The sequence below is a fragment of the Hibiscus syriacus genome, unplaced genomic scaffold (genome assembly GCF_006381635.1).
Source record: "Hibiscus syriacus cultivar Baekdansim isolate YM2019G1 unplaced genomic scaffold, ASM638163v2 tig00111847_pilon, whole genome shotgun sequence".
Taxonomy (NCBI): domain Eukaryota; kingdom Viridiplantae; phylum Streptophyta; class Magnoliopsida; order Malvales; family Malvaceae; genus Hibiscus; species Hibiscus syriacus.
In genome coordinates this window covers 734,881-762,415 of record NW_024063200.1, presented here as the reverse complement: position 1 = coordinate 762,415, position 27,535 = coordinate 734,881, and the positions used below count along the sequence as shown (strand labels likewise).

The window sequence follows — 27,535 nt, the reverse complement described above, 5'->3', positions numbered from 1 at the left end:
GAGCGTCTTATCTGACACTTTATCTGAATTTCTTTCACTACAATTTCTTCTTTCTCCCTTGTCAATTGGGAAACGATCTGCCAACCTATTTGACTGTGGTAGATTGGACTTTCTTCGTCTTTACAACCAGAACCAAGCCTTGTTGATGAAAGTTTGCTTTGCACTTGTCAACAATTCAAGTGCCTTCTAGATTCAACAGCTTCGCCTAAATTATAAGGTAAATGATGTTCTTTCAATCTCTATCTACCGACCTTTGGCAACGCCTCTTTGACGCTCATTTTCAAATATCTGGATCTCTTTCAGAATGAACATCGCTTGGTTCATTGGCAATGGCACCCCTATTCAAGTTTGGGATGACATTTGGGTTCCATGTCTCGGTCCCCTCGATGACCATCTCCATAGCTCGATTCAAATTGTTCCGTAGTGCAATCTTACAGACCTCGTTTAACATGATGGCGAGTGGAATATTGAAACTTTGTCATCTCTATTAAATGATAATGTTGTCAGGAATGTTCTTGGCATTATGCCTCCAATAGGAAGCGACGAATACGATAAGTGTATTTGGAGATAAGGCCCGAAACATCTCTTTAGTGTCTCGTCTGCCTATGACTCTTTAATGTCTCATACTTGGTCAAACTATAACAAGTATTGGAAAGCTATTTGGAGCCTCAAAGTCCCGCAGCGAATCCGTGTATTTCTTTGGACTGTGCTTCATGATCGTATACTAACGAACTTGGAGCGAGTTAAGCGACACCTCACAACAGATGCCTCTTGTCGTTTGTGCGGGGAACAAGAATCCATTTTACACGTCTTTGAGGGATTACAGTGAGGTCAAGCAGCTGTGGATTTACCTTCTCTCATAAGAGAATGTAGCTCCTTTCTTTGAAAACACTTCGTTGCTTAGCAACATTAACTATTGCTCTTTCCAACCTCATTGGCTTTGCTCTTGAAATCATCATTTTGCTTCTTTGCTTTGGCAGTTATGAAAACGCTGAAATGATTTTATTTTCAACGACACTTGCAAACCAGTGGATGAAACTCTTAGCATTGCATTTTCTTGGTTGAGGTACTTCCTTGTTGCACCTTTCTCGATCATTAATCCTTCTCACCATGCTGTGTAGATTGTGAGCTGGGACAAAACCACCTTCAAGATGGGTTTGTATCAACACAGATGGATTTGTTTCATCAACTTTGCATCGTAGTTCTACAGGGGGAGGTTTTCGTGACTAGTGGTGCTTGGATTCTTGGTTTTACTCGTTACATTGGTTACTGTTCTCGTCTTATGAGTGAACTCTGGGGCATCTACACTGATTTTCGTCTCGCTTGGTATCTTAGATTTGATAAAGTCTTTCTCCAATCTGATTGTGAGTGTTAGGAAAATAAACCGAGTACAAGTAATTTCCCTATAACCAGATTAGTGAGAATGCGAAATAAAAGCGGAAAAATAATACCCGAAAATTGATAACGGAGTTCAGCCAATTGTGCTTACTTCTCCGGGCTGCTGCAGATCTTTTACTAAGAGAGAAAATTTACCCATTCCTATTTTCAACAAACATCTACCAAAATTTTACCAAACTTTGAAAAACATTTTTCAAAGAAACATTTACCAAACTTTGAAAAAACATTTTCCAAAGTTGGTTGCCAAACTTTGAAACTTTTAACAATCTCCCACTTGAAGACTGATTTTAATATGTCTTCACACCTCGATCAATGCAGCAGCATGTCTGGTCTTGTTATTCTAGCATGCCAACTGAAGCTGAACACAACTTCAGTTTGTCCGTAGTCACCGTCTTTGTCAACATGTCTGCCGGATTTTGAGCTCCACTAATCTTTTCAAGTTTCAAAATCCCATCTTCCAGAAGAGACCGGATAAAATGATATCTCAATTGTATGTGCTTTGTCCTGGAATGAAAAGACGGATTCTTTGCTAGATGGATAGCACTTTGACTGTCGCAATACAAGATATTGTTTTCTGTTTCTTGCCTAACTCTTCCAAGAAACTTTGGAGCCAAACCATCTCCTTGCTGGCTTCCGTAACAGCGACATATTCTGCTTCAGTTGTGGAGAGAGCAACTATCTTCTGTAGTTGAGAAACCCAACTCACTGCAGTTCCTCCTAGAGTATAGACATACCCTGTAGTGCTCCTTCTGATGTCGACATTTCCGGCTAAGTCAGCATCTACATAGCCTGTCAGTATCATATCTCCACCTTTGAAACAAAGTGCTTTGTTTGTGGTACCCCGAAGATATCTGAGGATCCATTTGACTGCTTCCCAGTGTACCTTGCCCGGATTATTCATGTACCTGCTAACAGCTCCCACTGCATGAGCAATATCTGGTCTGGTACAAACCATGGCATACATCAGACTTCCAATTGCTGAGGCATACGGCACCTTCACCATGTGTGCACGTTCTTCCTCTGTCTTTGGTGATTGGTCTTTGGAGAGTCTGAAATGAACACCTAAAGGTGTACTTACTGGTTTAGCATCTTGCATGTTGAACCTGGAGAGTACTTTGTTGATGTACTCAGCCTGCGATAACATCAAAGTCCCCGACTTTGTGTCTCTCTTGATCCTCATCCCAAGAATCTGCTTTGCAGCGCCCAGATCCTTCATAGCAAACTGCTTCGACAATTTTTGCTTCAAGTTTATGATCTCTTGAATGTTTGAGCCTGCAACGAGCATGTCATCAACGTACAACAATAAAATAATGAAACTATTGTCGAACCTCTTGATGTAGCAACAATGATCTGCTTGGCATCTGGTAAAACCACTGCTACTCATGAAACTATCGAACTTCTTGTACCACTGTCTAGGAGCTTGTTTAAACCATACAAGCTCTTCTTCAACCTGCATACCAGGTTTTTCTTGCCTGCCTCTATGAAGCCTTCTGGCTGCCTCATATAGATCTCTTCCTCCAAATCACCATGAAGGAAAGCTGTCTTTACATCTAACTGCTCGAGATGTAAATTCTCCGCAGCTTCTTTTTGCTGAAAACCTTTGACAACCAATCTTGCTTTGTAGCGTTTTCTCCCATCATGTTCTTCTTTGATCCTGTAAATCCACTTGTTATGGAGCGCTTTCTTGCCTGGTGGTAATTCAGCTAATTCCCACGTCTGATTTGACATAAGCGAGTCCATCTCATCTTTCATGGAAGACTCCCACTTGACTGAATCCTCCACCTGCATTGCTTCATCATAGCACTCTAGTTCACCATTGTCAGTCAGCAACAAATAGTGCAAAGAAGGCGAATACCGTTGGGTTGGTTTAGGAATTCTGGAGGAGCGTCTCAGTTCTGGTGTGTGTGGTTCTTCTTAAACTGCTTCAGGATTGATCTGAACATCATTTCCAGAAATATCCTCGAACTCAGCAAATTCCTTTGTTTCAGCTTCGGTATTACTTGATTCTGTGGTTGACCTATCTTTGTACATCACATTTTCATTGAAAATGACGTCTCTGCTTCTGATGATCTTTCGTAGTCCCAAAACCGGTAACCGAACTCATCACCACCGTAACCAACAAAGACGCATTTGTTGGACTTGGCATCAAGTTTACTTCTTTCAGCAGAGTTTATGTGTACATAAGAAATACAACCAAACACTCTTAAGTGTGAAAGGTTTATTTCTTTCTTGCTCCAAGCTTCCTCTGGTATTCCGCCATCCAAAGGAACTGAGGGCCCACGGTTGATCAGGTAAGCTGCAGTGTTGATAGCTTCAGCCCATAGAAATTTGGGCAATCCGGCATGTATCCTCATGCTTCTGGCACGTTCATTCAGAGTTCTGTTCATGCGCTCTGCTACGCCATTCTGCTGCGGTGTTATGGGAACTGTTGTCTCCATCTTGATCCCATTGTTTGCGCAGAAATCTCTGAAACTACTGTCTCTGTACTCTCCTCCATTGTCAGACCTCAACCGCTTGACTTTCAAACCAGTCTCATTTTCCACCATGGCCTTCCATTTTCTGAAGGTATCAAAGACTTCTGATTTCTTCTTCAGAAAATAAACTCACACCTTCCTTGTTGAATCATCGATGAAGGTGACATAATATAGTGAGCCTGCAAGAGATGGAACAGGGGATGGTCCCCATACATCAGTATGAACCAATTCTAACCTTTCTGCCTTGGGAGTCTTGCCAATCTTTGTAAAACTGACTTTCTTTTGTTTTCTAAAGATGCAATCCTCGCATAGTCCGACATCTACATTCTTTAGATCCGACAGCTTCCCTTTTGACAGAAGTATCTTCATTCCTTTCTCGCTCATATGGCCGAGCCTTTGGTGCCATAGGTTTGATTTTCTATCAGCATCTGCTACTGCAATAATATTCTTTAAATTTGAGGTTACATAGAGAGTATCGGTCTTCTTACCACGAGCAATGATGAGTGCTCCTTTGGTAATCTTCCATTCACAGCCTGAAAAAGTTGTACTATATCCTTCTCCATCAAGCTGCCCAACAGAAATCAGATTTCTTTTGAGGCCAGGAATATGTCTCACTCCTGTCAGCTTCCAGGTGGTCTGGTTTGGCAGCTTTAGTCGGATGTCTCCTTTTTCGACGATCTTCAAGGTTTCATCATCAGCTAGATGAACCTTCCCAAAATCACCACTGACATAGTTCTCCATGATTTCTCGGCATGGGGTGGAGTGGAAAGATGCCCCTGAATCCAAGATCCATGATTCAATCGGACTGTTGACGCTTAAAATCATGGCATCACCTGTCTCCTCCGTCATGTTGGCAGATTCCTGTGCGCCGATATTTTTCTTCGGTGCTCGGCAATCTCTTTTGAAGTGACCCTTTTTGCCGCAATTATAACAGGTAAAATCTTTATTTTCTGTTCTTGATTTGCCCCTTCTAGATTTTGATCTGCCACGATTTGAATTTCTTTCTGAAGTTCTCCCTCTAGACTCCGTGTGTAAGGCTGAGGAGGTTGATGCTTCACCCGATTCTCTTCGTCGAATTTCTTCACTCAATACCAGATCCCGAACATCGTCGAATTTTAATTTGTTGTTTCCCGACGAACTGCTAACTGCTGTAACAGTAGCATTCCAACTGTCTGGTAGAGATGATAAGAGAATTAAAGCTTGAACTTCATCATCGAACTCAATTTCCACTGAACTCAACTGGGTTGTGATTGTGTTGAGTTCATTTAGGTGTTGTGCCACCAATGCCCCTTCCGCCATCCGCAAATTGAATAATCGCATCATCAAATGAACTTTGTTTGAGGCCGATGGCTTGTCGTACATACTGGAGAGAGCCGCCATAAGACCCGCCGTGGTCTTTTCCTTTGCTATGTTAAAGCACATTGCGGGATAACGTCAGTCGGATAACTCCGAGGGCTTGTCTGTCGAGAAGAGCCCAATCTTCATCCTTCATGCCCTCTGGTTGCTTTCCTGAGAGAGGTTGATATAGATTTTTCTGGTACAAAAAATCTTCAATCTGCATCTTCCAAAAGCCAAAGTCCGCACCATCGAACTTTTCAATTTTCACCTTCCCTTCGTCTGCAGCCATCGCTCCCACTCGAATCTGGCTTCGTTTGGATCGTTTCTGACAATTCTTGCAAATCACCGTGTATTAGAACACCACCGTCGACAAACTCGTATCGCCGACCGAATTTCACTATTCACGAAATTCACTATTCACGTGAATAGTAATGAATAGTAACCTCGCAGAAAATTTGACAAAATTCACAACCAAAAGCTCTGATTACCAGTTGTTAGGAAAATAAACCGAGTACAAGTAATTTCCCTATAACCAGATTAGTGAGAATGCGAAATAAAAGCGGAAAAATAATACCCGAAAATTGATAACGGAGTTCAGCCAATTGTGCTTACGTCTCCGGGCTGCTGCAGATCTTTTACTAAGAGAGAAAATTTACAGGTGTTTACAAAACACTCACTACTCACAAGAAAGCTCTCTAGTATAGGAAGAAAGAAATGTTTTGGGATGATTTTGAAGCTAAATGGGTAAGGGTATTTATAGTAGAAACTTAGGGACTAATCTTTGAAAATACCCTAAAGTGCAATGACTAAAGTGAATTTACCCATTCCTATTTTCAACAAACATCTACCAAAATTTTACCAAACTTTGAAAAACATTTTTCAAAGAAACATTTACCAAACTTTGAAAAAACATTTTCCAAAGTTGGTTGCCAAACTTTGAAACTTTTAACAGTGAGGAGGCCATCAACCTCCTCGACACTGCCACAAATATAGCTGATGGATACTCGCTGGTTTGAGTTATTAGAATCTTACGCAAGCGAAGTTGGGAAACGAAAGCCCTCTAGATCCCTGGAGAAGTTAATAAGGTAGCAAATGTTCTTGTCAAACTTGCTCCCTCTCACGATACTATTGATCACGTTCTAGATACTCCTACTCTACCTGTTCGGAGTCTCGTTATAAGAGATACCGAGGACCCTTCAGTCTTACAAGCATGATGTAATCCATGATCCTCTTTCTATTAAAAAAAAATATAGAATCATTATTATTTTTTAAATTTAAAATGCATAATTTAAGGTAAGACGGGTTGTGCCTATATCCTAATTATGTTAGATTTTTTGGATTAACTATGAAATAAATGTTCAAATTATACTACTTTTCTCAAATATGTGTCCAATTTTTTTTTTTGAATCATTCAAGTGTTTAACGTTACTACTTTAGGTGTCTTGACCGTAACATCTGTTAAATTCTACCGTTAAAGAACACATGTCACGTTCTGGTAATTTTAAAAATTCCATTTAGTATTGAAAAAGTTAAAATTATATATTTAAAAAACTCAAAAATTTTGAAACACTTAAAAACCCCAAAACTTTGAAAACTCCAATTTCAACTCCTAAATTCACGCCTACCGCCCTTTTCCATCGACGAAGATCCACTTGATCTCACCTATACCTAATGATCAACACCCTATGAAATCGAGACCAATCAACAATCAATCGACGTGTGTGTCCTGATGAACCTTACGCTGTAAATAGTGACCCCACGCGATCTCGACGATCAATCGACGGCAAGGATGACATAGTATGATTAGGAAGATGACAAGGATGTCATCGGTGGGATCGATAGGTTAGGGTTAGTGATATAGAATTTTTAGGAATATGTTTTTTTGGTAATTTAAGAGAAATTAGGGTTTTTAAAAAGTGTACTAATATTTTTATTTTTTTTAAAAAAATAAATTTTCAAAAAATATCAGAACATGACACGTGTTACTTAACAGAGAAATTTAACGGCAATTACAGTTTTGACACCTAAAGTGGTAACGTTAAGTACCTAGATGATTCAAAAAAAGTTTAAGTACCTATTTGAGAAAAGCGATATATTTTGAAGACTTAAACTTATTTCTTACATCGAGTCTACTGAACTTATGAACACCCTTATTCGACATAAAATATAAAATATTAAAATTTCCTTTTTATGTTTTTATACACATGCTTATTATAATTTTTTTTTGAAAAAAATGTCTACCCGTGATGTAGTTTATTCATATATACACTTAATATTAGACATGATATAACACCCCAAAACCAAGATAAAAAAACTGAAAGGTTTATGAGGAAAAAGAGAATTTTGAGTGCGAAGTACTTAAGGAATAAATTGAAAGGACAAGTTGCAAAGGTTGCGATCAATGACTAAATTGAGTAAAGGATAAAGTTTAAGTACTAAATTTTAAAGGTCCAAAGGGTGTTAAAAGCCCTTTAAGTTTTGAGAAAAAATATTTTATAGGTCTAAGGGTCTATCATATCATCCTTTAATATAGTTAGTGGTAGGGTTATCGTAGAAAATACAATAAGAGTAAATTATGTGTTTAGTTATCCAAGTATCACTTTGGTTCCATTTTAGTCATCGTTAATGTTATGTTTTGATTTTATTTTGATCACCAACTGTTAAAATATTAACATACCTATTGAGATGTCACTTTTTAATGATGATGTGACATACCTTTTAGTAACACGTCAGTATCATTATTACTTTTTAACGTCGAGTGACCTAAATAAAATTAAAACATAATATTAATGATAGTTTAAAAAAAATAATCCAATGACCAAAATAATAGTTAGATGACTAAAGTTTTATAATTTACCCTAAAAATAAAGTATACAAATGCATTGCACATTTGAAAAGTAAAGGGACTACATTGTGAAAGTAACAAAATTACAGGGGTAGTTGGTGAAATTAACCATTTAATTCGAAGTATTCTTCAGTATTTTGTTCATCCAACAGTAAATCCAACAATTTCAGTATATTTTACAAATTTTTTTTTTACTTCGAGTATATGTTGCATGCAAAGGTTCCTCAATCAAGAATCTCAAAAATTAGAATTTCTTCTTTCTCTTACATTTTTTAGAACTGCGGTTGTTTTTTGATTTGGCTGCCAATCCATGAACATTCGCGTGAAGCAAGAGATTCCGGAAACGTTAAGCGCTCAAAGACTTAAACTAAACGGCGAAGTATGGACACAGCCCGACTCGGTCATCGAACTCAGCAGCAGTAGCAGTGTCTCGGACGAGAACAGCAATGCAAGTACAGCCGTTGCAGGGGAAGGCCCGGAAGGTAGAGTCTCGAAGAAGAGGAAGCTGAACGGCGTTGATTTTCTACTTCCTCCGGATGATCCGGCTCGGTTGGACTCCGATACTGCGGTGGCAGAGGCTCCGGTGCTGCTTGGAAAGCCGGACCAGGCGGCGAGTAAGAGTGTTCTGTGCAATCAGTTTTGGAAAGCCGGAGAATATGACGGAGGTCCATCTACTGATTGGGATTTATCTTCAGGTATTTAGTTTATAACATCCTCCTCCAAGTAATTTATTTATATGTTCTAGAATCGAGTAAAAAATCTTGCATGTGAGGGATAGTGTTGGAGTTGAGAAAAAAATTTCAATAATTTCTCATCATTAATCTGGAAATCAGTTTAACAAAAACAGGGAAAGAACTTTAACTTAATTTGTAGTAACTAAAATATAACTAATTGAGCACTTAATTGTTTGAGCTTTGTTTTTCTTTATTTACTTATTTTTTGCAATGCTTCTGCTTTGTTTTTCTTTCGACTTGTAGGTGGTATGGATCATGTAAGGGTTCATCCAAAATTTCTACACTCAAATGCAACGAGTCATAAATGGGCTCTTGGAGGTAGATCTGTCTATATATACCAAAAACAAACATAAACATTCATGTCTATTATTCCAATTGGATGAGAAGAGCCTTTTTCTCTTGTTGATGTGCTCTCATTCTTATCGGTATTTATAAAATATTAATTTTACTTCTGCAGCTTTTGCGGAACTTCTTGACAACTCTTTGGATGAGGTGCTTGATGACATTACTCTTTCAATCATGTAATACTTGCTTTTCTTTTTCCAATTTTGTCTTCATTTTCTGATTTTAGGTCTTCAATGGAGCTACCCATGTTAATGTAGACATGCTTAAAAGTATCAAGGATGTGAATCAAATGTTGCTAATTGAAGGTACTGTGTTTCATATATATATATTTTGTTTGATATGGTTATTCTGGTTTGTCTGTTTTCACTGTTTGCCTTTACATACTGATGCATGTTATTCTGGTTTCATGGTCCTCATGGGACCTATCAGTTCTGTCTGATTTTAATGAGTTAAACCATGAGGTAGAGACTAAAGAATGTTACACGGAGGATTGTCTAGGCAAGTAAAGACATAGTTCTGCATATTTAGTTTTCTCATTTCTACATGTGTCAAGTGCTACATATTTATATGGTCTTCAAGAATCAAGTTGTTCAGTGTTGCGTTGATGACTTGTTAGGTATCAGAAATTTATCCATGTCATTGCAGATAACGGTGGTGGGATGGATCCTGATAAAATGCGTCAGTGCATGTCTCTTGGATATTCAGCAAAAAGCAAAGTAGCGAACACCATTGGACAATGTATTTAGTGATTTCCGCTCTCTTGAAAAAAAGGATACTTCATAGTTGTTTTTTGGCATCCGCATAGAGTATTTTATATTTTTTTATTCATTTTCTACAGATGGTAACGGATTCAAGACTAGTACCATGAGGCTTGGTGCAGACGTTATTGTATTTTCCCGGTGTTGTGGAAAAGATGGAAAACAGTTAGTCCTTCTTAGTTCTTTTTCTGGGCTAGAATAATCATTGTTAATGCAAATATTAGATTCTTTGTAGTAGTGTTCCGCATTCGGAAGTAAATGTTTATTTTATTGGACTATTTGGTAAAATAAGTTTTCTGCAGTCTGCATGTTAAGTAAACATGTACTTTGTTTGCTTGAGAATGTTGTATGGTAGACCAAACAAAGTGATTACACATTTTGTTCATAGTGTTAGAGGTTAATGTTCTCGACTGCGCAAGACAGACTTGTTTTGAATAGTAGAATGGAAATATGCATGTTAAGCTCCTATTGCGAGTTAGCTTCACTGTCTTCAAGGTTGAAGCAGTGATTGAATGCTTTTATATTGAGTAAATATGCATTGTTCTATGAATATTTTGATTTTGAGGGAGAAAATAAAAAGTGATTGAGATAAAGGATATATGTGATTATTATTATTATTTTGATAAGATTATATATGTGATTGTGTTCGCATATTTTCTCTCTGCATGCATATCTTTATTTCATGCTTTTGTTTTTATTTTCAATACACCAGAACGACCTTTTCTTTATGTTTTTGTCACTGCAAATGGTAATAAAATTCTGTGGTTTGTTTTTAGCCCCACACAGAGCATTGGATTGCTATCCTACACATTTTTGACTAGCACAAGAAAGGAAGACATTGTGGTACCCATGGTAATGCCAACTAGATATTAGTATAGTAATTGGATGAATATGCTAATAATCACCATCATAGTTGATATGCTATTACAGAAACTACGCTCTGGTTGTGCCCTTAAATCAAATTGTGTATTGAAATGAACAGCTAGATTATGAATGGAAACAACAAGAATGGAACAAGGTTATACGATCTACCGTCGGTGATTGGTATAGGAATTTGGATACCATAGTGGAGTGGTCTCCATTTTCCAGTGAAGCAGACCTGCTTCATCAGGTAATTCTGATTCTAATGTTGCTTTTCGGTTTGCTCAGTGCATTCTCTAGTCCCATTTCATCTCTTTTTCCATTTTCTGCAAGTTCTCAGTTTAGCACTTGTCAGATAAGCTGGAATCTTCATTATGCTTTGAGCTGTTGTATAATTTGATTCTGGTAAAAAAAAATCCTTTTCCTGCTTTTAGTTCAATCTGATGAAAGATCACGGTACACGGATTATTATATATAATCTCTGGGAGGATGACCAAGGGTTATCGGAACTTGATTTTCTTGGCGATCTTCATGTATGTCTCAGATGTCTTGGATTCTTTTCGATATTTAAAAATTTTATATGTCAAACGGAATATATTGTATTAGTGATGTTAAAACCTTTTATTGGAAAATTGTTGGCAGGATATCCAACTCAGAGGTGTTAACCGAGATGAGAATAATATACAAATGGCCAAACAGTTTCCCAACTCCAGGCACTTTCTGACATATAAACATTCATTGAGGGTAATTGTCATTAATTTTATTTAATAATTATTGTTTTTTAATGGTAAAAAGTAATGCCTGCCTGTCTTTAATTATGCTTTAACTTTGTGTTAGATCATTGGTGCTTTCTTGGTTCAAGCGTGGTGGAGGATCTCTAAAAATCTGGATGCTTTACTTGCTTGTACATGATTTGATGCTTTGCCTGAAGTAGCATGCACAAGCACAGTTTTGCTTCATTTTTTCTTTTAAAATTTGATTTTTGGTTTATTTTTCTGTGTTCACTTTGCAGAGTTATGCATCAATACTTTATCTGAGACTTCCTCCTAACTTCAGAATCATTTTACGCGGCAAAGATGTTGAGCACCACAACATAGTTAATGATATGATGCTTACTGAGACGGTAACATATCGACCAAATCCCAGTGCCGAGGGAGCCCCTAAGGATTTGAATGTAATAAGTACTAAAACTTATCTGTTCTGTTTTACTACAGTCTATGCTTGTCTTACACTGGTTTCTTGCATTTTTATTATCAGCTTTCTGCTTTGGTGATAATTGGTTTTGTGAAAGATGCCAAACATCACATTGATGTTCAGGGTTTCAATGTTTATCACAAGAACCGGCTCATCAAGGTTTGCTGTATATTTGCTCTACATATTCATTTTCCATAGTGTTGAAAAATATTGAACTGCCTAATCTTTAATTCACTTCTCCAGCCCTTTTGGAGGCTTTGGAATTCTACTGGGAGTGAAGGTCGTGGAGTTATAGGTATTGTTTCCACATTGGACACTACTAGTTAGTTTACCGGATTGAAATTGGCTTAATGCCAAAAAAATAACCCTAAAGTTTGACTAATTAGTCATTTCGGAGCATTTTGACCCCAACGTCTCATTTTAGGTCAAAAAAGTTCCTAATATTTTACTAAATAGTCACTTTAACTCTTTTTTTTTTTTTTGAGCATTTTGGTGCCCAATGTTTCATTTTAGGGCAAAAAGACCCCTATTTTGGAGCATCGACCGTTAGGTGACTAACGTTTCCATCCACGGAGGGACATTTCTGCCCCAAAATGAGAGGTTGGGGGCCAAAATGCTCAAAAAAGAATAAAGGTTAAAATGACTATTTAATCAAACATAAGGGCATTTTTGTCAGTATGCCATTACAATTTTAATTCGCTTTATGTTTATGACAGGTGTTTTGGAGGCTAATTTTGTTGAGCCAGCTCATGATAAGCAGGGTTTTGAGCGTACAACAGTTCTTGCCCGACTTGAAGCTCGACTATTACAAATGCAAAAGAATTACTGGTTTGTTGTTCCTTTCTAGTTATACCCTTGGTAACAATTCTGCTTCTGGATCTCAGGACAATTTTCCTTTTTTAAGTCATATCTGATGAATATTGACTGCTTCTTTTTAGGTACACCAATTGTCATAGAATCGGTTACGCCCCACGACGTGATAGGAAGATTATAAATCAGACTTTAGCCAAAAGTATGACACCTTGTCACATATATCCACTCTTGTATTTCATTTAACAATGTACGTGTTTTTGTTAGCTGTGAACTGTAAGCATACTCCCTGATTGATGGATCTCGTTCTTTTTAATCCCGTAGATGCTTTCAATCATGATCCAAAAAAATCTACTAAATTGAATACGAAGAATCCCGGATATGGGAATAGACATGTACTGGCACAGTTGAAGCAAGAGAATTGTGAATTGAAAAAAAGGTGCTTTCCAAACCTATGCATTAGGCGTCATCAGTTCTTCTATGACCCGTCTTTCGACTAAAAGATGTTCTTGTAGATTAGAGAAATACACAGGAGAGCATCAAGGTGGATTGCTTAATGATTTGCAGAAAGAAAGAAGCAGCTGCAAATCACTTGAAATAGAGGTATGATCCATTTTGTATTCTAATACAATGACAATACATAGCTTGTAATGTGTTCTATAATTTGCTGTGATTAGCATTGTTGTAGAAGTCAGACTGGCTGTTGAAATTGATTGAACGATGAACCATGAAACTCAAGATGTACTGATGTCAGGATAACAAGGGTGACAGTTGTAGAAGTCGGACATAACCCTAATTATCCTGACATCAGTACATCTCGAGTTGCTATGTTACACTTTTGATCTTTCTTCTTGTGTCATTTTATTAGCTGACAGCGGCACAGGAAAACATCGACAAACTGAATATTGAACATGAAAGCCTGATTAGCATTTTCTCTGAGGAGAGGGATCGTAGGGACAAGGAGCAGGAAAACTTGAGAAAGCAGCTAAAGGTTATGTCCTCTCCGCCATTTTTCCATTGTTATTGGCATTTTCTCATTCATTAGATTCTTTCTTCCTTGAGTTTTTTCATTCTAGGATTTACTTGATAAAGAAGCTAAAAGTTTAACCATTGTTGCCGGTGCCGCACTGGCCGGAGTGCACCATTTCAGTCCTAAACTGATAGGTTTTCGTTTCTTCCCTGGATGGGACAACTCATAAAAATTTGAGAATGGTTGGCACTGTAGGATGCATCTAATACCATTCAAGAGTTGCTTGACCAAATTATGATGCTGGAGAAGATGAAATCTCCCGAACGTTGATCGCCCGGTATCGTTATTTTCTGGTAACGAAGCACTTTTCTTCTCTTGTCATGCAAACTCTCCCATTTTGTTAACAACCAACCAGAAATGACACATTTAGGGACTGCTTGGTGTGTTCACTTAATGGACACATATTTTGGTTAGTGCTAGCGATGTGTCTGCCTTGTTATCCAAATTCAGCAAGTATTAGATACGAGTATGTATGTCGTACATATAATAGGGAGTTTTAAGTATGTATCATGTTTATGTCAAAAAGTATTGGACATCAATATCGTATGTATAAACATGCCTGATGTTATAAATTATGTAAGATAATGAATCAAAGAAAAGAAAAGAAAAGAAAAGAAATACACAAATTTACATTGGAAAACCATTGACATTAAAAATCATAGTTACAGGAGAAGAAAAATCCATCATATTCGCCAATAATATTACAAGAGATGTAAAAAGCACACAACTCCAGGTAATGATATACAAGTGTACAAACGCTAAACCCTATACAATAAATATGTATCGTATCATTACAAATCCTCAGTTTTAGTTCTTTTTCAAAACTTTTCAAACACACCAAACATAAATCGGATCGCAACCTTCTTCATCTAGATTTGTTTCATGGATTCTCCAAGTATACATACACGCAACTGTACGAACACCAAATTCTATACAATAAACTTATATAGCAACACCATAAATCTTTATTTTCTACCAATTGTAGTTTTTTACCAAGCAAATTGTATTGCGAACTTTTTGAACCGAACCAATTATGATTCGGGTAACCACCTTTTAACATCTGAAGAGGCTTTCAATGCAGCCAAGGTAATTCTCACTTCTTCCCCTTTCGTTCCTATTTTGAATTGTGTTCAAATTCAAGCTTTTCGATCTGGGTATGTTTTGGATGAATCGAATTGATGATGAGTTCTGGTATGTTTGGACATAATCTGATGCCTGGAGGTGTAAATTCTCCCGTGTATGCCTTTAAATCTGTTGGTGGACAACCGATTGTGATTGATTCTGTCAAGGGCTCTCACATGTGGGACATTGATGGTAACCAGTACATCGACTACGTTGGCTCATGGGGACCTTGGCTCATGGGGACCTTCATGCGGATGATGGGGTCAAGTCCTTGACGAATTCCATAAGTTCATATTCATTTTGATATATTGGACGCAATGTCGATGATGATGCATTATCTTAATATTCCGTCAAGTCTAGCTAAAAATTTTGACTCTTGGATAATATTTTATAACCCAAACTTTAAATCTATGAAATAAAATCAAATTGTTCAATTTTTTATTTAAATTTAATTGTAAATATTTATCATGTTATGGTATTAAATGATTTTAATTTAAACTGTTTATATATATATATATTAAAGTACCGACTCGAACTTAAAAATCAATTCATTAGTTATTAAAATTTTCAAGTATTTGAGTCATATTTTATAAGTTAAACTTTATTTTAAGCTTCTTTGAGTCGAGTAAAAAAATCAATTTTTTTAGTCAATTTTTTGCTCATCCCTAGTTATGTCAACTAAAAGTTGTTAGGTTTGCATATATCTGCAGGTGCTTGCTGCCCTGGCCGAAACAATGAAGAAGGGAACCAGCTTTGGTGCTCCTTGTCTTCTTGAGAATGTTTTGGCTGAGATGGTAATCTCAGCTGTTCCTAGCATCGAAATGGTTCGGTTTGTAAACTCAGGAACGGAAGCTTGCATGGGTGTCCTGTGCCTTGCCTTGCCTGTGCCTTCACCGGCCGAGAAAAGAATATCAAATTTGAGGGTTGTTACCATGGCCATGCTGATCCGTTTCTTGTCAAGGCAGGTAGTGGGGTTGCTACCCTAGGACTGCCGGACTCTCCTGGTGTCCGGAAAGCAGCCATTTTCGAAACTCTAGCTGCCCCTTACAACGACATAGAAGCTGTTGAACTTACGGTTATTATTCTTGAACCCGTCGTTGGGAATTCTGGCTTCATGTAACACCCCAATTTAGAGGTTAAATTTAAGAAATTATAAATAGTAGATTTAATTGGTATTTTGAAAGAAATAGTGGATTAAATTGTAAAATTTCAACGTTGATAGACTATTTTAAGAAATGCAAAAAATTCAGTGTCTAAACTCATGATTTGACCATTTTTTTTAGTAGTTAATATAACCCCTTTCCCGTGCATTTTCTGAAGAAAATGCTCATAATTCCTCTCCCGATCACCAACTTTAAACTGTGATCTACTCGTCATCCGATCTTCGATCGACGAGCCGAAACCATCATCGTGTTCGTTGTCGAGCGAGGAACAAAACCCTCAAACCTTTCGTCATGAATCGTCGCCGTTCGTCGTTAATTTCAATCGGAAGTATCGTCGGTAATAACCCAATTTCAGTTGGTTTTTCATCGATTCACGACGATCCGAGCATCCGTTTACGACACCTCCCGCACCATCGTGTTCCTTGCCCCGAGTCTGCCGATGTCATCCTTGGTCTCCGAAGACGGCGGCGCGTGAGGAGGTGAAGCGGTCAAAGTTTCCGATTAATTGAAATCGAGCTCTCCGCCATTCAAAAATTTGAACTGAGCTTTGTAAGTAGCTCGAAATCGCTTAAAATAATTTTTAGGAATTTTTCCATGAATTTAGCACTGTTCACGCGTCCCCACGCACCGCCACTACGCGTGGGGAAGAAAAAATGACCGGTTTGACCGGTTTTGCTCTTGTTTTGACCGGTCATAACCCTACCTGACCCGTTGACTCGACCTGACCCGTTGACCGTTGACCGGCGTTGACCACTGTTGACTAAAACTTTGACTGGCTTTGACCGAGCATTAAACGACCTTTGACTTTGACCGAGTATACCTATCCTGACATTTTTCGACGTTCCAAATCCGATTCCGCAGTCCGTTTTTCGAAATTCAGACAGAAGACCTCGAAATTGGCAGTCAAACCCGTTGACTTTGAGTTTGACCGAAAATTCCAAATTTTCGAAAAGTCATATTTTGTGCTTTCGACGTCCTGAATCCAATCCGTTTCGCCAAATTCAAACCCGGTAAGTTGTTTTTATTTGATTTATCACCCGATTCGATCCGTTTATCGTAATTAAGCTCTGTTTTTTATATAATTTATGTTGATATGTATCTGAGAAATTATTGGAAGTTGAATTGAATATCAAAGGCATTCGAATGAAATTTTTATGGTTGATCAGTATTGCACGAAAATCGAGGTAATACTTTACTACCTCTTTATGCTTTATGGAACATGTTAATATTGGTAAATACATGAATAAGATAATGTTGGTCACTTTTGTGGAGATGGTTAATTTATAAACTCGATATGAATGTGGTAGAAATTCGGTAACTGAATATGGATTGAATGACTAATATAAGAGATTGAAAGATTGTTAGAATTAAATTACAAGTTTGTGATTAGTGATAAAGAAATCAGACATGGATTTGTAAATTATATTTTATATCATCAAAGGTTAAATGTTAAAAGTACTTGGATGGAAAATTATGAGAATATTCATGTATGGTAAAATTACGAAAATACCCTTATGTTGTAGGATGACAAGAATTGTCCCTGGAAGTTGGTTAATAACTCTGAAAAGACATATTGATCCGATATAACTACTGATGTGCATAAGAAATGTTAGTTTTATTTGTAAATTATGGATAACCGGTTTTAATACTAAGAGAGTTTGTGAAGGATAGTAGAAGTCTATTAAGGGAATCATTTCAAGATCAGAGAGTATTCAAGAAAGTAATTAATCATAGGATCTCTAAATTATATTATTTTCGTTAAGAGCTAATATCGAAATCATCTGGTTAAGAAATTATAGAAATGCCCTTGAAAGGTAAAATAGTCCGAGTTAACCCTAAATGAGAAAATACTTTGAGGATTTGTACTTAACTCGATTAAGTACGAATTTGATTGTTAAGATCTTGACTTAGTGCAGGAAAATTCCTAATATTCCGTTTGTAAAATCTGAGAAGGCACTTGACCCGGAAATATCCGAGTTATGAGTAAATACCTGAAGAACAATTTGTCGAGGGTGTTCTGTTTTCATAATTGTTCGAAAGAACTGAAATAAATGATAAGATTGAATTTAATAGTAAGATCAGACGGAAAGAAAGGATTGAAATACACTGTTGTAGAATGACCAAAATACCCCTGTAATGGAAATGACCCAATAATATCACCAAGCTCAAGAATGATTGGATATCCTCGAGCTCTGAAATGAATGGAATAAAACTGAACACTAAAATTATGAAAATACCCTTATGGCCTATACTAAGTAAATGTCTTGGATTAATTAAGGAATCCAAATAAGCATAGGTATTGGACTACCTTTAAAAGTTATGGAACACATCTTAAGTGAGCCGATCAACCTTAATGATATGTCAGTACCTGAACGGCATAGATATTACTTGAATGAGTGTTCGTCTACTCAAGTTTAGCTCAATGATAATTTTGGAAGTATTCAGCTCAACTCAACTCTAGCTCGTATTCAGTAGTAAGAATTTGATATTTGTTAGACAAATCAACCATGAAGACCAAATTGAATTGAACGGAAGTACAATATGTATCCGAAATTCATAAACGTCTGGATTACCCTGGAAAGCCCTAAAATAACTAGAATGGACTTGACTGCTAAATGAATCAAGTAACCTCAAGGACTAAGGATTAAGTAAGTGATTTGGATGAGTCTGGAAATGTTAATGAACATACATGATGTAATTTTCTTATGGATCATGAACTACAAATCAAGCACGTCAACATTTCATGATATAGTGAAAGCGTGAACATGAAATAAAGACATTGGAAGATTTATTTAGCAATGATTCCGAAGATGATATATGGACTAGAAATTATGGTATTAAAGAGTAAATATCCTGGAAGAACGATGAATTGACCAATCGATAAACATTAGTTCTAGGAACTATTCATCTAAGAGTTGTTCGATAATCAGATCAAACAACATATTTTGTATAAAGATTTCTGAACACTTTCCTGATGCACATGAATCATATCGGAATTCTAAAGTATCAACCTTAAATGTCGGATTAGATTGGTTAGCAATCGATTCCCTTTAATAGGACCTCATTTTTAGAATCTGATCAAATTACATCAGTTTCATGTTATTCATTCTGATAACTACTAAGTGTCTTTGAGAAATACTTGGATATCCTAGTGTATTCCATATGTACCACATGACGATTTTATATGTTTTTAAATGAGTTTTACCGAAACTATTGATTTACTGGTTTATGAACCATGACAACATGTTATATGTTTTTCGATTACGGGTTTTATCAAAAAATATGAATTATTCCTGATTTATGACATCATGGAATCTACTGGTTTTATGAACTATGTTTACTTGAAATATGTTATCGGGTTTCATATTTTCATTGGAAAATATGATCTTGATAAATCACGTACTGAATATTTTTATGAGACAATACCCGATGTTCTGAATACATTTTATTTTGATATCCGATTTACCACATATTTTGATATGGTTTCTGGTTACGGTATTTTTGTACATGATTTCTAAATATGGATTAATTATCGTTACAGTTCCCCAGGTCCCTTTGTTGTGTGCAAGGGTAAGCCTTACAGTTTCCCCCAGGTCCCTTTGTTGTGTGCAAGGGTAAGCCTTACAGTTCCCCCAGGTCCCTTTGCTCTGTGCAAGGATAAGCCTTACAGTTCCCACTAGGTCCCTTTGTTGTGTGCAAGGGTAAGCCTTACAGTTTCCCAGGTTCCTTTGCTGTGTGCAAGGGTAAGCCTTACAGTTTTCCCATGCTCTTTTGTTATGTGCAAGTATAAGACCTTATCGTTTTTGCATGCTCCTCTGCTTTGTGCACAGGGTAAATATGTTTTAAACTGCTACTGCTTTAAAAGATATGTATCTTTTCACTGGTTTTACGGGAACACACTAGATAACCTATTCTGATCTCCTGAACTCAGTCATCCGAAATATTTCTCTGAACTGAAAGCTCATTGTCCGTTACCACCTGAAATATCAGTAGGATCTCTGCTCAGCAGAAAAGTCTGTAAATGTTCGGAAACAATAAGGATATATAAATATTTATTTGTATCGCACGTTCATCAGCATCATCTGGTAGTTCTGTATTACTGAGCTTTCCGAAGCTCACTCTATTACTCAACATTGCAGGTTAAAAGAATTGTACCAGTGCAACTATCGTCATCAGTACGGGAGTTCTTCCGGCGTTGATTTCAGAAAATGGTACATGTGATTAGGGGGAATGTAATTGTATTTTGTTTTATATACGAGTCTAGAAATCTGTTTTATTTTTTAAATAGTGACAAATGATTTTATAAGTTTACATGTTCTGATAAAATTTTTTAAATTTTTTGCTATTTTTACAGTGGGTCACTCCGGTGACCTTAATGTGACAACCCAGATCGGATCGAGTTATCCGCATCGGTCTGGGGGTTACACTTCATTCCGCCTAAACCTGACTTCCTTGAAGCCCTACGTCGCCTAACCAAGGAAAATGGTGCTCTCCTCGTATTTGAAAAAGTGATGACCGGATTTCGCTTGTCGTACGGTGGGGCACAGGAGTATTTCGGCATAACTCCAGATTTAACAACACTAGGGAAGATCATTGGTGATGGTCTGCCTGTTGATGCATATGAAGGAGGGAGATCATGGAAATGGTGGAACCTGCAGGGCCTATGTACCAGGCTGGGACCTTGAGTGGTAACCTATTGGCAATGATAGCCGGGATACACACCCTTAAGCGGTTGAAAGAACCAGGAACTAACGAATACTTAGATAAGATCACCGGAGAACTTGTTCAAGGCATTTTAGATGCAGGAAAGAAGACCGGACATGCTATCTGTGGAGGGCATATCAGCGGGATGTTTGGATTTTTCTTCACGGAAGGGCCTGTTCACAACTTCGATGATGCAAAGAAGAGTGATACTGCAAAATTCGCTAGGTTTTATAGGGGAATGCTTGAAGAAGCTCTATACTTAGCACCTTCACAATTCGAAGCCGGATTTACAAGCTTGGCACATTCATCAGAAGACATCCGAAAGACTATTGCAGCCACCGAGAAAGTTCTAAGCAAGATTTAAGGTACTTTGTCCTGCCCTGTTCTTCCTTTCCTATTGCAGTTTTTCGGATGAAGATTTGTAGGCATTTCTTAGAATCTGTATTTCGTACTAATTTGCTAATGTATGAGATAATTATCCGCTTTTAGAACTTGTTTACATCCTCAGCGGTCATTTGCTTTCACTCGAATCTCCTTTGACCATAACTATGAATTTCGCTTAGATGTTCTTATCGAACCACAATGAACGAAAGGTTACCTGCACGAGAAGGCCTTTTATTAGTAATACATAGCATTTATACAGAGACATTTCTTACAATTTCGGGTACTTTTCTTGTTTACATACACTATTAACTTTTCAAATGATTCAAGCTAGTATCGGGAAACAACCCGTAAAGAGACTGAACAAGTCATAGAAAAAACCAATGTACATCATCATCACTCTGCTGTGAATTCGTACACAACTTTGCATTCTACATACAGGAATGCCGGATGTTTATGATTTTCCAACTCTAAGTGTTTGCCTTTATAAAATGGAACATGAGCATACAATCTTTCGGGGTGAATCATCAATCTTCTTTTCTGTTCAGACAAAAAGCCAAGCATAAGTTGATTAGTTAGACATATTAAGTATTAAAAAATGCAGATGTCCACCACTTGAATAAAGTTTCTACTTAAACGGCAAGTAAAGGTACACTAAATTATAATTGTACAGTGTCATTGACTCGCATATTATTGACCTAAATGATGAAATGTAATCCTGGTAACAGATCTTATCGGCACGAAGAATTATGGAATGATGCAGCAATGGCTAGGGGATTTCTTTATTATGAATACAGGCAAAAAGATGGCCTCTGATACGTTCACCATAACTTGGAGCAACATTCTCATTAACCATCAATGTAAATACTCCAAGTTTCGGCTTTTAGCAATCACTGGTAGTCAGTTATGGAGAATACCTGTTCTAGTCTTTGCAAGAGCTGGCTGTATTACAACATGTATTATGACAACTCCACCTGCAACTTCTCCAAAGGGTACTTGACACTGACCAACAGTCTTATTGTTCTCCAAAATTTTACCCAAACTTATCAGCTTCACTTCATTCACCGCCTTTGGAATAATCGTCTTACCTGAGGAAGGGCAACGACAGCATCTAAGATAATTAAAAACGAAATGCTCGAAACTGTTAGCCTTTAAAACTTCCTTCTGGGATTGTTCATAGGTAACAAATGGAGCAAAATCAATGCTGTTCTTTGACGATATTTGCAGTTCAAAAAGAATGAGGATAACATCAATTTTTGAACATTTCAACAACACGCATTTACAGTTTATACAGCTAAATTTAGCCTTCCACTGAATCTACATTCATAAGAACATACTGCAGCTCTTACTAATCATTTTCAAATCGAATTTAAGTACAAACCAATGGCATTAACAACGAAGGTACTCTAATACAGAAAGATTATCGCCTTCTTTCTAAGGCTACCTAAGAACCCAAATTCCACAGAATCATCTAACCTGCATTCAAATGCAAACCCTATAGCTTTGTTCATCAGTCTTCACAATAACCGCATACTATAGAGCAAATCATTCCAAATTTTACCAGAAATCTTCAATAAAACCCAACAGTCATGAGCAATTATAGAAAGAAATGAAAATAATTCAAAAGAGGAAACCTTTGGGCCAATCAGAGACAATCCTCTGCTTAAGCATATCAACCGTGGATGTCGCCGAGTACGGAAACGGACCAATATCCGACCCGTCATAAAGCCTGAACTTTATATCCAACAAATCCTCCGACGGCATTTCCATTCAGTTTCTCTCCTCCGATTAGCCGCCGACCACCGTCTTTAACCGCTTCAATTCTTCCTAGGGGTTCGGGCTGATTGATTGGGAGGCCGCTTTTTCAAGTTTTCTTTTATTCGTATGGATCTTTTGAAAAGATTGGTGTTTGGTGAATCAAAAAAGGAACATCTTGATAAGAGAAATTGCCATCTTCCATAAGCCTCCACCGCTCTACTAAAACGGTGCCGTTTTAGGTTGATCTTTCGTTGTGGGAAGCGGTAGAAGAAACGTCCTTTGCTTACTGCATTGGTACGCCGTCGTATCTGTCCAGGTTCCTTTCTCTCCTCTTTTCTTCTCGAGCTTTTGAATAAGTGAAATAAATTTTACATATTTTGTATATTAAAAAGTTTTATTTTATTTTATATAAACAAATAATGATTTAATTTACAATTTGAATACATTTGTAAAAGAATTGAAAAGGTGTGCGGATGGATATATCCAACATCGGTAGTGTAGACACCCATTTTCGTCTCATTTTTTATATATACTTATATATATAATTTTTGAAAACATTTTTGAAAGCACATATATTATAGTTTTGAAAATATTTTTGAAAACATTTATATATTATATAGTTTTTAAAACATTTTGAAAATAAATATAATATATAGTTTTTAAAACATTTTTGAAAACATATATATTATATAATTTTTGAAAATATATATATATTATAGTTTTTAAAAAAAATATTTTAGAAATTTATATATTATATATGTTTTTGAAAATATTTTTATTTTATTATTTATTATTATTATTTTATTTTATGTTATTTTATTCCTTATTTTTATGCTTTGTTTGTTGTTCAGGATCCAGGTCCAAAAATCCAATGTGCAGGTCCAACAGTAGGGCCTGACCCAGCCCAGGAATAAAGTCCAAAAGATTAGGGTTTCCACGTTAAGTCCAGCGCCGCATCAGATCCTGGACCGTTGGATCTGACCCAATCCAACGGTCAAGGTCAAGGGTTACAGAGGATCGAAAGTCACTGGCCGGCCGAGTATTTCGACGATGTGCAACACCAAAACCGGAACTACTCGGACTGAACCATCCGAGATCACCGAGAACGACCCCGGAATATCCGGGATCGACCCCAAAACAGTCGGAAACGGACCCCCATCGGGGCCTATAAATACAACGGAGAGAACCCCCGAGAAGGGGGAGAACATCGAAAGCCATAGCCACAGTAAACCAAGAACGAACCAAGAGAAACACAATACCCACGACGAACATCACAACACCATCAGCACAACAACATCAACCAACAGTAAGACCGAGGACATCACCAACAAAATAAACAGAACCCACAGTAAAACAAGGAGCCAGCGTCACCGAAACACAACCATCAACCATATACAGTAAACAAAACCGAGAGACTACAAAAGGATCGAAACCACACACACAAAAAACACCAACAACCAAACGCTACGATAAAACCAAGAGAACAAGCAAAACGACGAAACACAAAGACCAAACGCCGAAGAAACCACCGGGAAAGTGAAAGGCCATCAAAGGTAACATTTTCTGGGTAAGAGGTCGTAAGGTTTCTGTGTATGGTTGGTCTGCGTCTGAAAGGAGAGAAGAGGAAGAGGAGAGAACGGCCAGATTAGGGAAATAAGGGAGAGTGATAGCCAAAAGCGCATATAAGGGGTATATAAACCCCCAAAACGACGCCGTTTAGGTGAGTCTAGGGCATCTCTCGGGTCAACGCATGGGTAAACTGTGTTCTAGGTCCCTGTAAGTTGTACCATTTGTATTTTGGTCACTAGAATAATTTTCAACAGCTTCGATTGGGATTTCTAATTTTATTTTGTTTGTATTTTAGTCATTATTCCGAATTTAGGCTTAATTATTGTTTGGCCCTCCTAACTCTTTACTCTTCGTTTTTGCAGCCTTCATTTTTATTTCAATTTAATCCCTTAATTTTGTTTTGTTTCGATTTAACCCTATAAATTTTTATTTGATTTTATTTTAATTGTAATTATTATTTTTTATTATTTAACATTTTTTATTAGTATTTTTTTCTCATTTCCCTTAAATTTATTTTATTATTTTTATTTTTGTTTTTTTTTGTTTTTTATTTATTTAATATTTTTCCTCTTTATTCATTTTTTTCCTCATTTTTTCCTCCTTTTATTTATTATTTTAGTTAATTTTATTATTATTCTTTTATTCATTTTTTAACATATCTATCTCTTTAAGGATCTTCGTTTCATCCGATCAAAGGTAAGTACTTCGAATCGGGTAATTTAAATTTTAATTTAAATTTTTCAATTTTCGCAAAAAGACAACGGCAAATTAATTGGTACCGAAAGGGCAGTTCAAGGGTGCTAATCCTTCCTTGGCCATAACCGACTCCCGAATCCGACATATTTTTGGTACAACGCAGATCAGGTAAGATGGTGTCCGGCCCACCTAAATTCATTTTAAAGTGGTCGGTGGCGACTCCCAATCCATTTTTCACGTCAAAGCCCAATTCCGGGGTCCAACCGAAAGACGGTTACGACAGCTTGGCGACTCCGCTGGGGACAGGTAAGTGAGTCAGGCCAGAATTAATTTTCGGTTGTCTTTTTATGCGAAAATTGTAAATTTAAATTTTAATTTATTTATTCAGTTCCGATTATTTACCTTTGATTATTTTTCAAATAAATAGTTGTACTAACATTTTTTTCAATGATTTCAGATTTTTGAAAAGTTTCTATCTCAGGCTCTATACCCGAGCTCCGAACCCTTTTAAGTGGGGGCGAAAGCGACGCCTTCGTGTGAATTTATTCACCGTATGGGCCTAGCAAGTAACCTTCGGGATTCATATACCTTATGCCTTCGTGTGAATTCATTCTCCGTATGGGCATAAGGGAATGTTTCCTCTCGAGTTTAACTTAGTCCACACAAGCTTATAATGGGCTTAGGACTAAGGGTCTGGCAAGCCCAAGGGGGCACCGACAAGGGGAACTCGAGTACCTTTTTTAGAACCTAAACCGGGAGAGTACAGGGAATTAGAGCCCACCCCGAAACCTCATTCCAAACCCTAGGCTGTTTTATTTCATGCTTTACTTTCTGTTCAAAGCATGCGAACTAGACAAATATGCGGTTAGCATTTGTTTGAAATTAGCATGCGGGATAGAAATCATGTCTGTGTAGGAATATTAAGCATGTTCGGGTATATTATCATGTGGGGTAAGACTTTTCATTTTCATCATTTTTATTATCATCATTATCTCACTAACTTTTTTGTTTCTCTTCCTCCTTTCATTTTTATTCTTTGGCATTTTTTTATCATTCGCATCATTAAAACGAGGTATTGATCCACAAAAAATGTGTTTGTTAAACATGAATAATTTGTATTAATGGATAAAGGGGTTATAATACAAAGAGATAAAAAGCTCAGAAGTCCAGCCGTGGTCAAAGAATACTCAGAAGCAAAGGTTGCAGGGGCAAGACGAGGAAAATGTTGCTGGCCCAGAAACTCCTTTTGAAAACTACGATAACAAGTGGCGGAACCCCATCTAAGCTGCAGACCATTAATTGATGAATTCCAAAAACAAGTCGACAAACTTCGGATGGAAGGCTCCAAAGACACTTTCGTTTGGAACAAGCTCGGTAGAAAGTGAAAGTCGGAGATGCAGTCCTTCGAGATCTTTTTTTTTTTGGGGCAAGCATCTCATTATTTGCACATTTTAGCCAAAGGAGCCGGAATGGTTCGACAGGATATTCAACTAGTGAAAAAGACGAATCAATTTGTCAGAAGCTGTACAGGATTTGTACCATCAAAAAAGGTTTTTTGTCTCTTCAGATGTAACACTTTTGTCACCAATAAGGGTTATTCAGAATAACAGGCACATTTTTTGGATCAATGCCTCGGACATTTCATGCATCATGCATTTAGACATTTTGCATTTCGTTATTTTATTTGCATTTTGTTATTTTCTTTACATTCAAATTAACTAACATATACATATCTCATCAAAAGGAGTAAATACTGGATACACCGTCTCAAGCATTGGACACACCCCATCCACATAACACTCGTTTGAAGAAGAAGAGGATGGAAGCCAGAATTACACAAATCGAGGAGAATATGTTAAAACTACAAAAAAGAGCTAGAAGACAAGATAAACCAGAACAGTCGAAATACTCTAGAAACAATCACAAAGAACCAAGAGTCCTTGGTTGATCAGATCGTTGCCAAGTTAATTGGCCTACAACAGACCAGTGTGCCTGGGGCAGGTTCATCGGAAGGGGTAACTATACAACCTATCCCACAAGTGGTCATCTCACCTGAAATCTTACCAGAACTTCGGGGGGACTCATCGACGGCAAAAGCAAAGCCCTCGTCCTCTGTATTTAACCTTAAGGACAATCCGGGTTATTACCATGTACCGGATTTGGACGAAGAGGACAAAGCAAAGAAGATGGAGGAAAAAATCAAACAATTGGAAGACCAAATGAATATAGTCAAAGGAGACCGTGACTACCATGAAATCGATGCAACGGAACTTAGTCTAGTCCCGGACTTGGTTCTTCCCCCGAAATTTAAGTCCCCAGAGTTCGAGAAGTTTGACGGGAACAGTTGCCCATCCG

The 27,535-nt window shown here is 37.2% G+C and overlaps 2 protein-coding genes and 1 pseudogene across 2 annotated transcripts; 2 read left to right on the top strand and 1 right to left on the bottom strand.

Moving 5' to 3' along the window:
- Positions 1-8,365: 8,365 nt before the first annotated feature.
- LOC120172237 (protein MICRORCHIDIA 7-like) lies at positions 8,366-14,115 on the top strand. The gene is made up of 19 exons (XM_039179752.1): positions 8,366-8,750; positions 9,033-9,107; positions 9,247-9,281; positions 9,361-9,439; positions 9,780-9,872; positions 9,973-10,057; positions 10,669-10,744; positions 10,875-11,003; positions 11,188-11,286; positions 11,396-11,497; positions 11,766-11,927; positions 12,011-12,106; positions 12,191-12,242; positions 12,664-12,775; positions 12,886-12,959; positions 13,082-13,196; positions 13,273-13,360; positions 13,626-13,748; positions 13,983-14,115. Exons 1-19 carry the CDS (start codon positions 8,366-8,368, stop codon positions 14,055-14,057), a joined length of 2,055 nt encoding a protein of 684 aa, XP_039035683.1. The 3' UTR covers positions 14,058-14,115.
- Positions 14,116-14,991: 876 nt separating this feature from the next.
- LOC120172186 lies at positions 14,992-21,171 on the top strand (annotated as a pseudogene).
- Positions 21,172-21,393: 222 nt separating this feature from the next.
- On the bottom strand, positions 21,394-23,116 carry LOC120172228 (membrane-anchored ubiquitin-fold protein 3-like). The gene is made up of 3 exons (XM_039179745.1): positions 22,792-23,116; positions 22,075-22,245; positions 21,394-21,697 (listed from the first exon to the last, which is right to left on the bottom strand). Exons 1-3 carry the CDS (start codon positions 22,925-22,927, stop codon positions 21,642-21,644), a joined length of 363 nt encoding a protein of 120 aa, XP_039035676.1. The 5' UTR covers positions 22,928-23,116; the 3' UTR covers positions 21,394-21,641.
- Between the last annotated feature and the right edge of the window lie 4,419 nt (positions 23,117-27,535).

Coding starts and splice junctions, on each gene's coding strand:
- LOC120172237 (XM_039179752.1), top strand. CDS start 8,366: ATGAACATTCGCGTGAAGCAAGAGATTCCGGAAACGTTAAGCGCTCAA. Junction 9,108..9,246: donor TCATAAATGGGCTCTTGGAG/GTAGATCTGTCT, acceptor TTACTTCTGCAG/CTTTTGCGGAACTTCTTGAC. Junction 13,361..13,625: donor GCAAATCACTTGAAATAGAG/GTATGATCCATT, acceptor TCATTTTATTAG/CTGACAGCGGCACAGGAAAA.
- LOC120172228 (XM_039179745.1), bottom strand. CDS start 22,927: ATGGAAATGCCGTCGGAGGATTTGTTGGATATAAAGTTCAGGCTTTAT. Junction 22,246..22,791: donor TGTCTCTGATTGGCCCAAAG/GTTTCCTCTTTT, acceptor GCCCTTCCTCAG/GTAAGACGATTATTCCAAAG. Junction 21,698..22,074: donor TCTTGCAAAGACTAGAACAG/GTATTCTCCATA, acceptor TTGTCTGAACAG/AAAAGAAGATTGATGATTCA.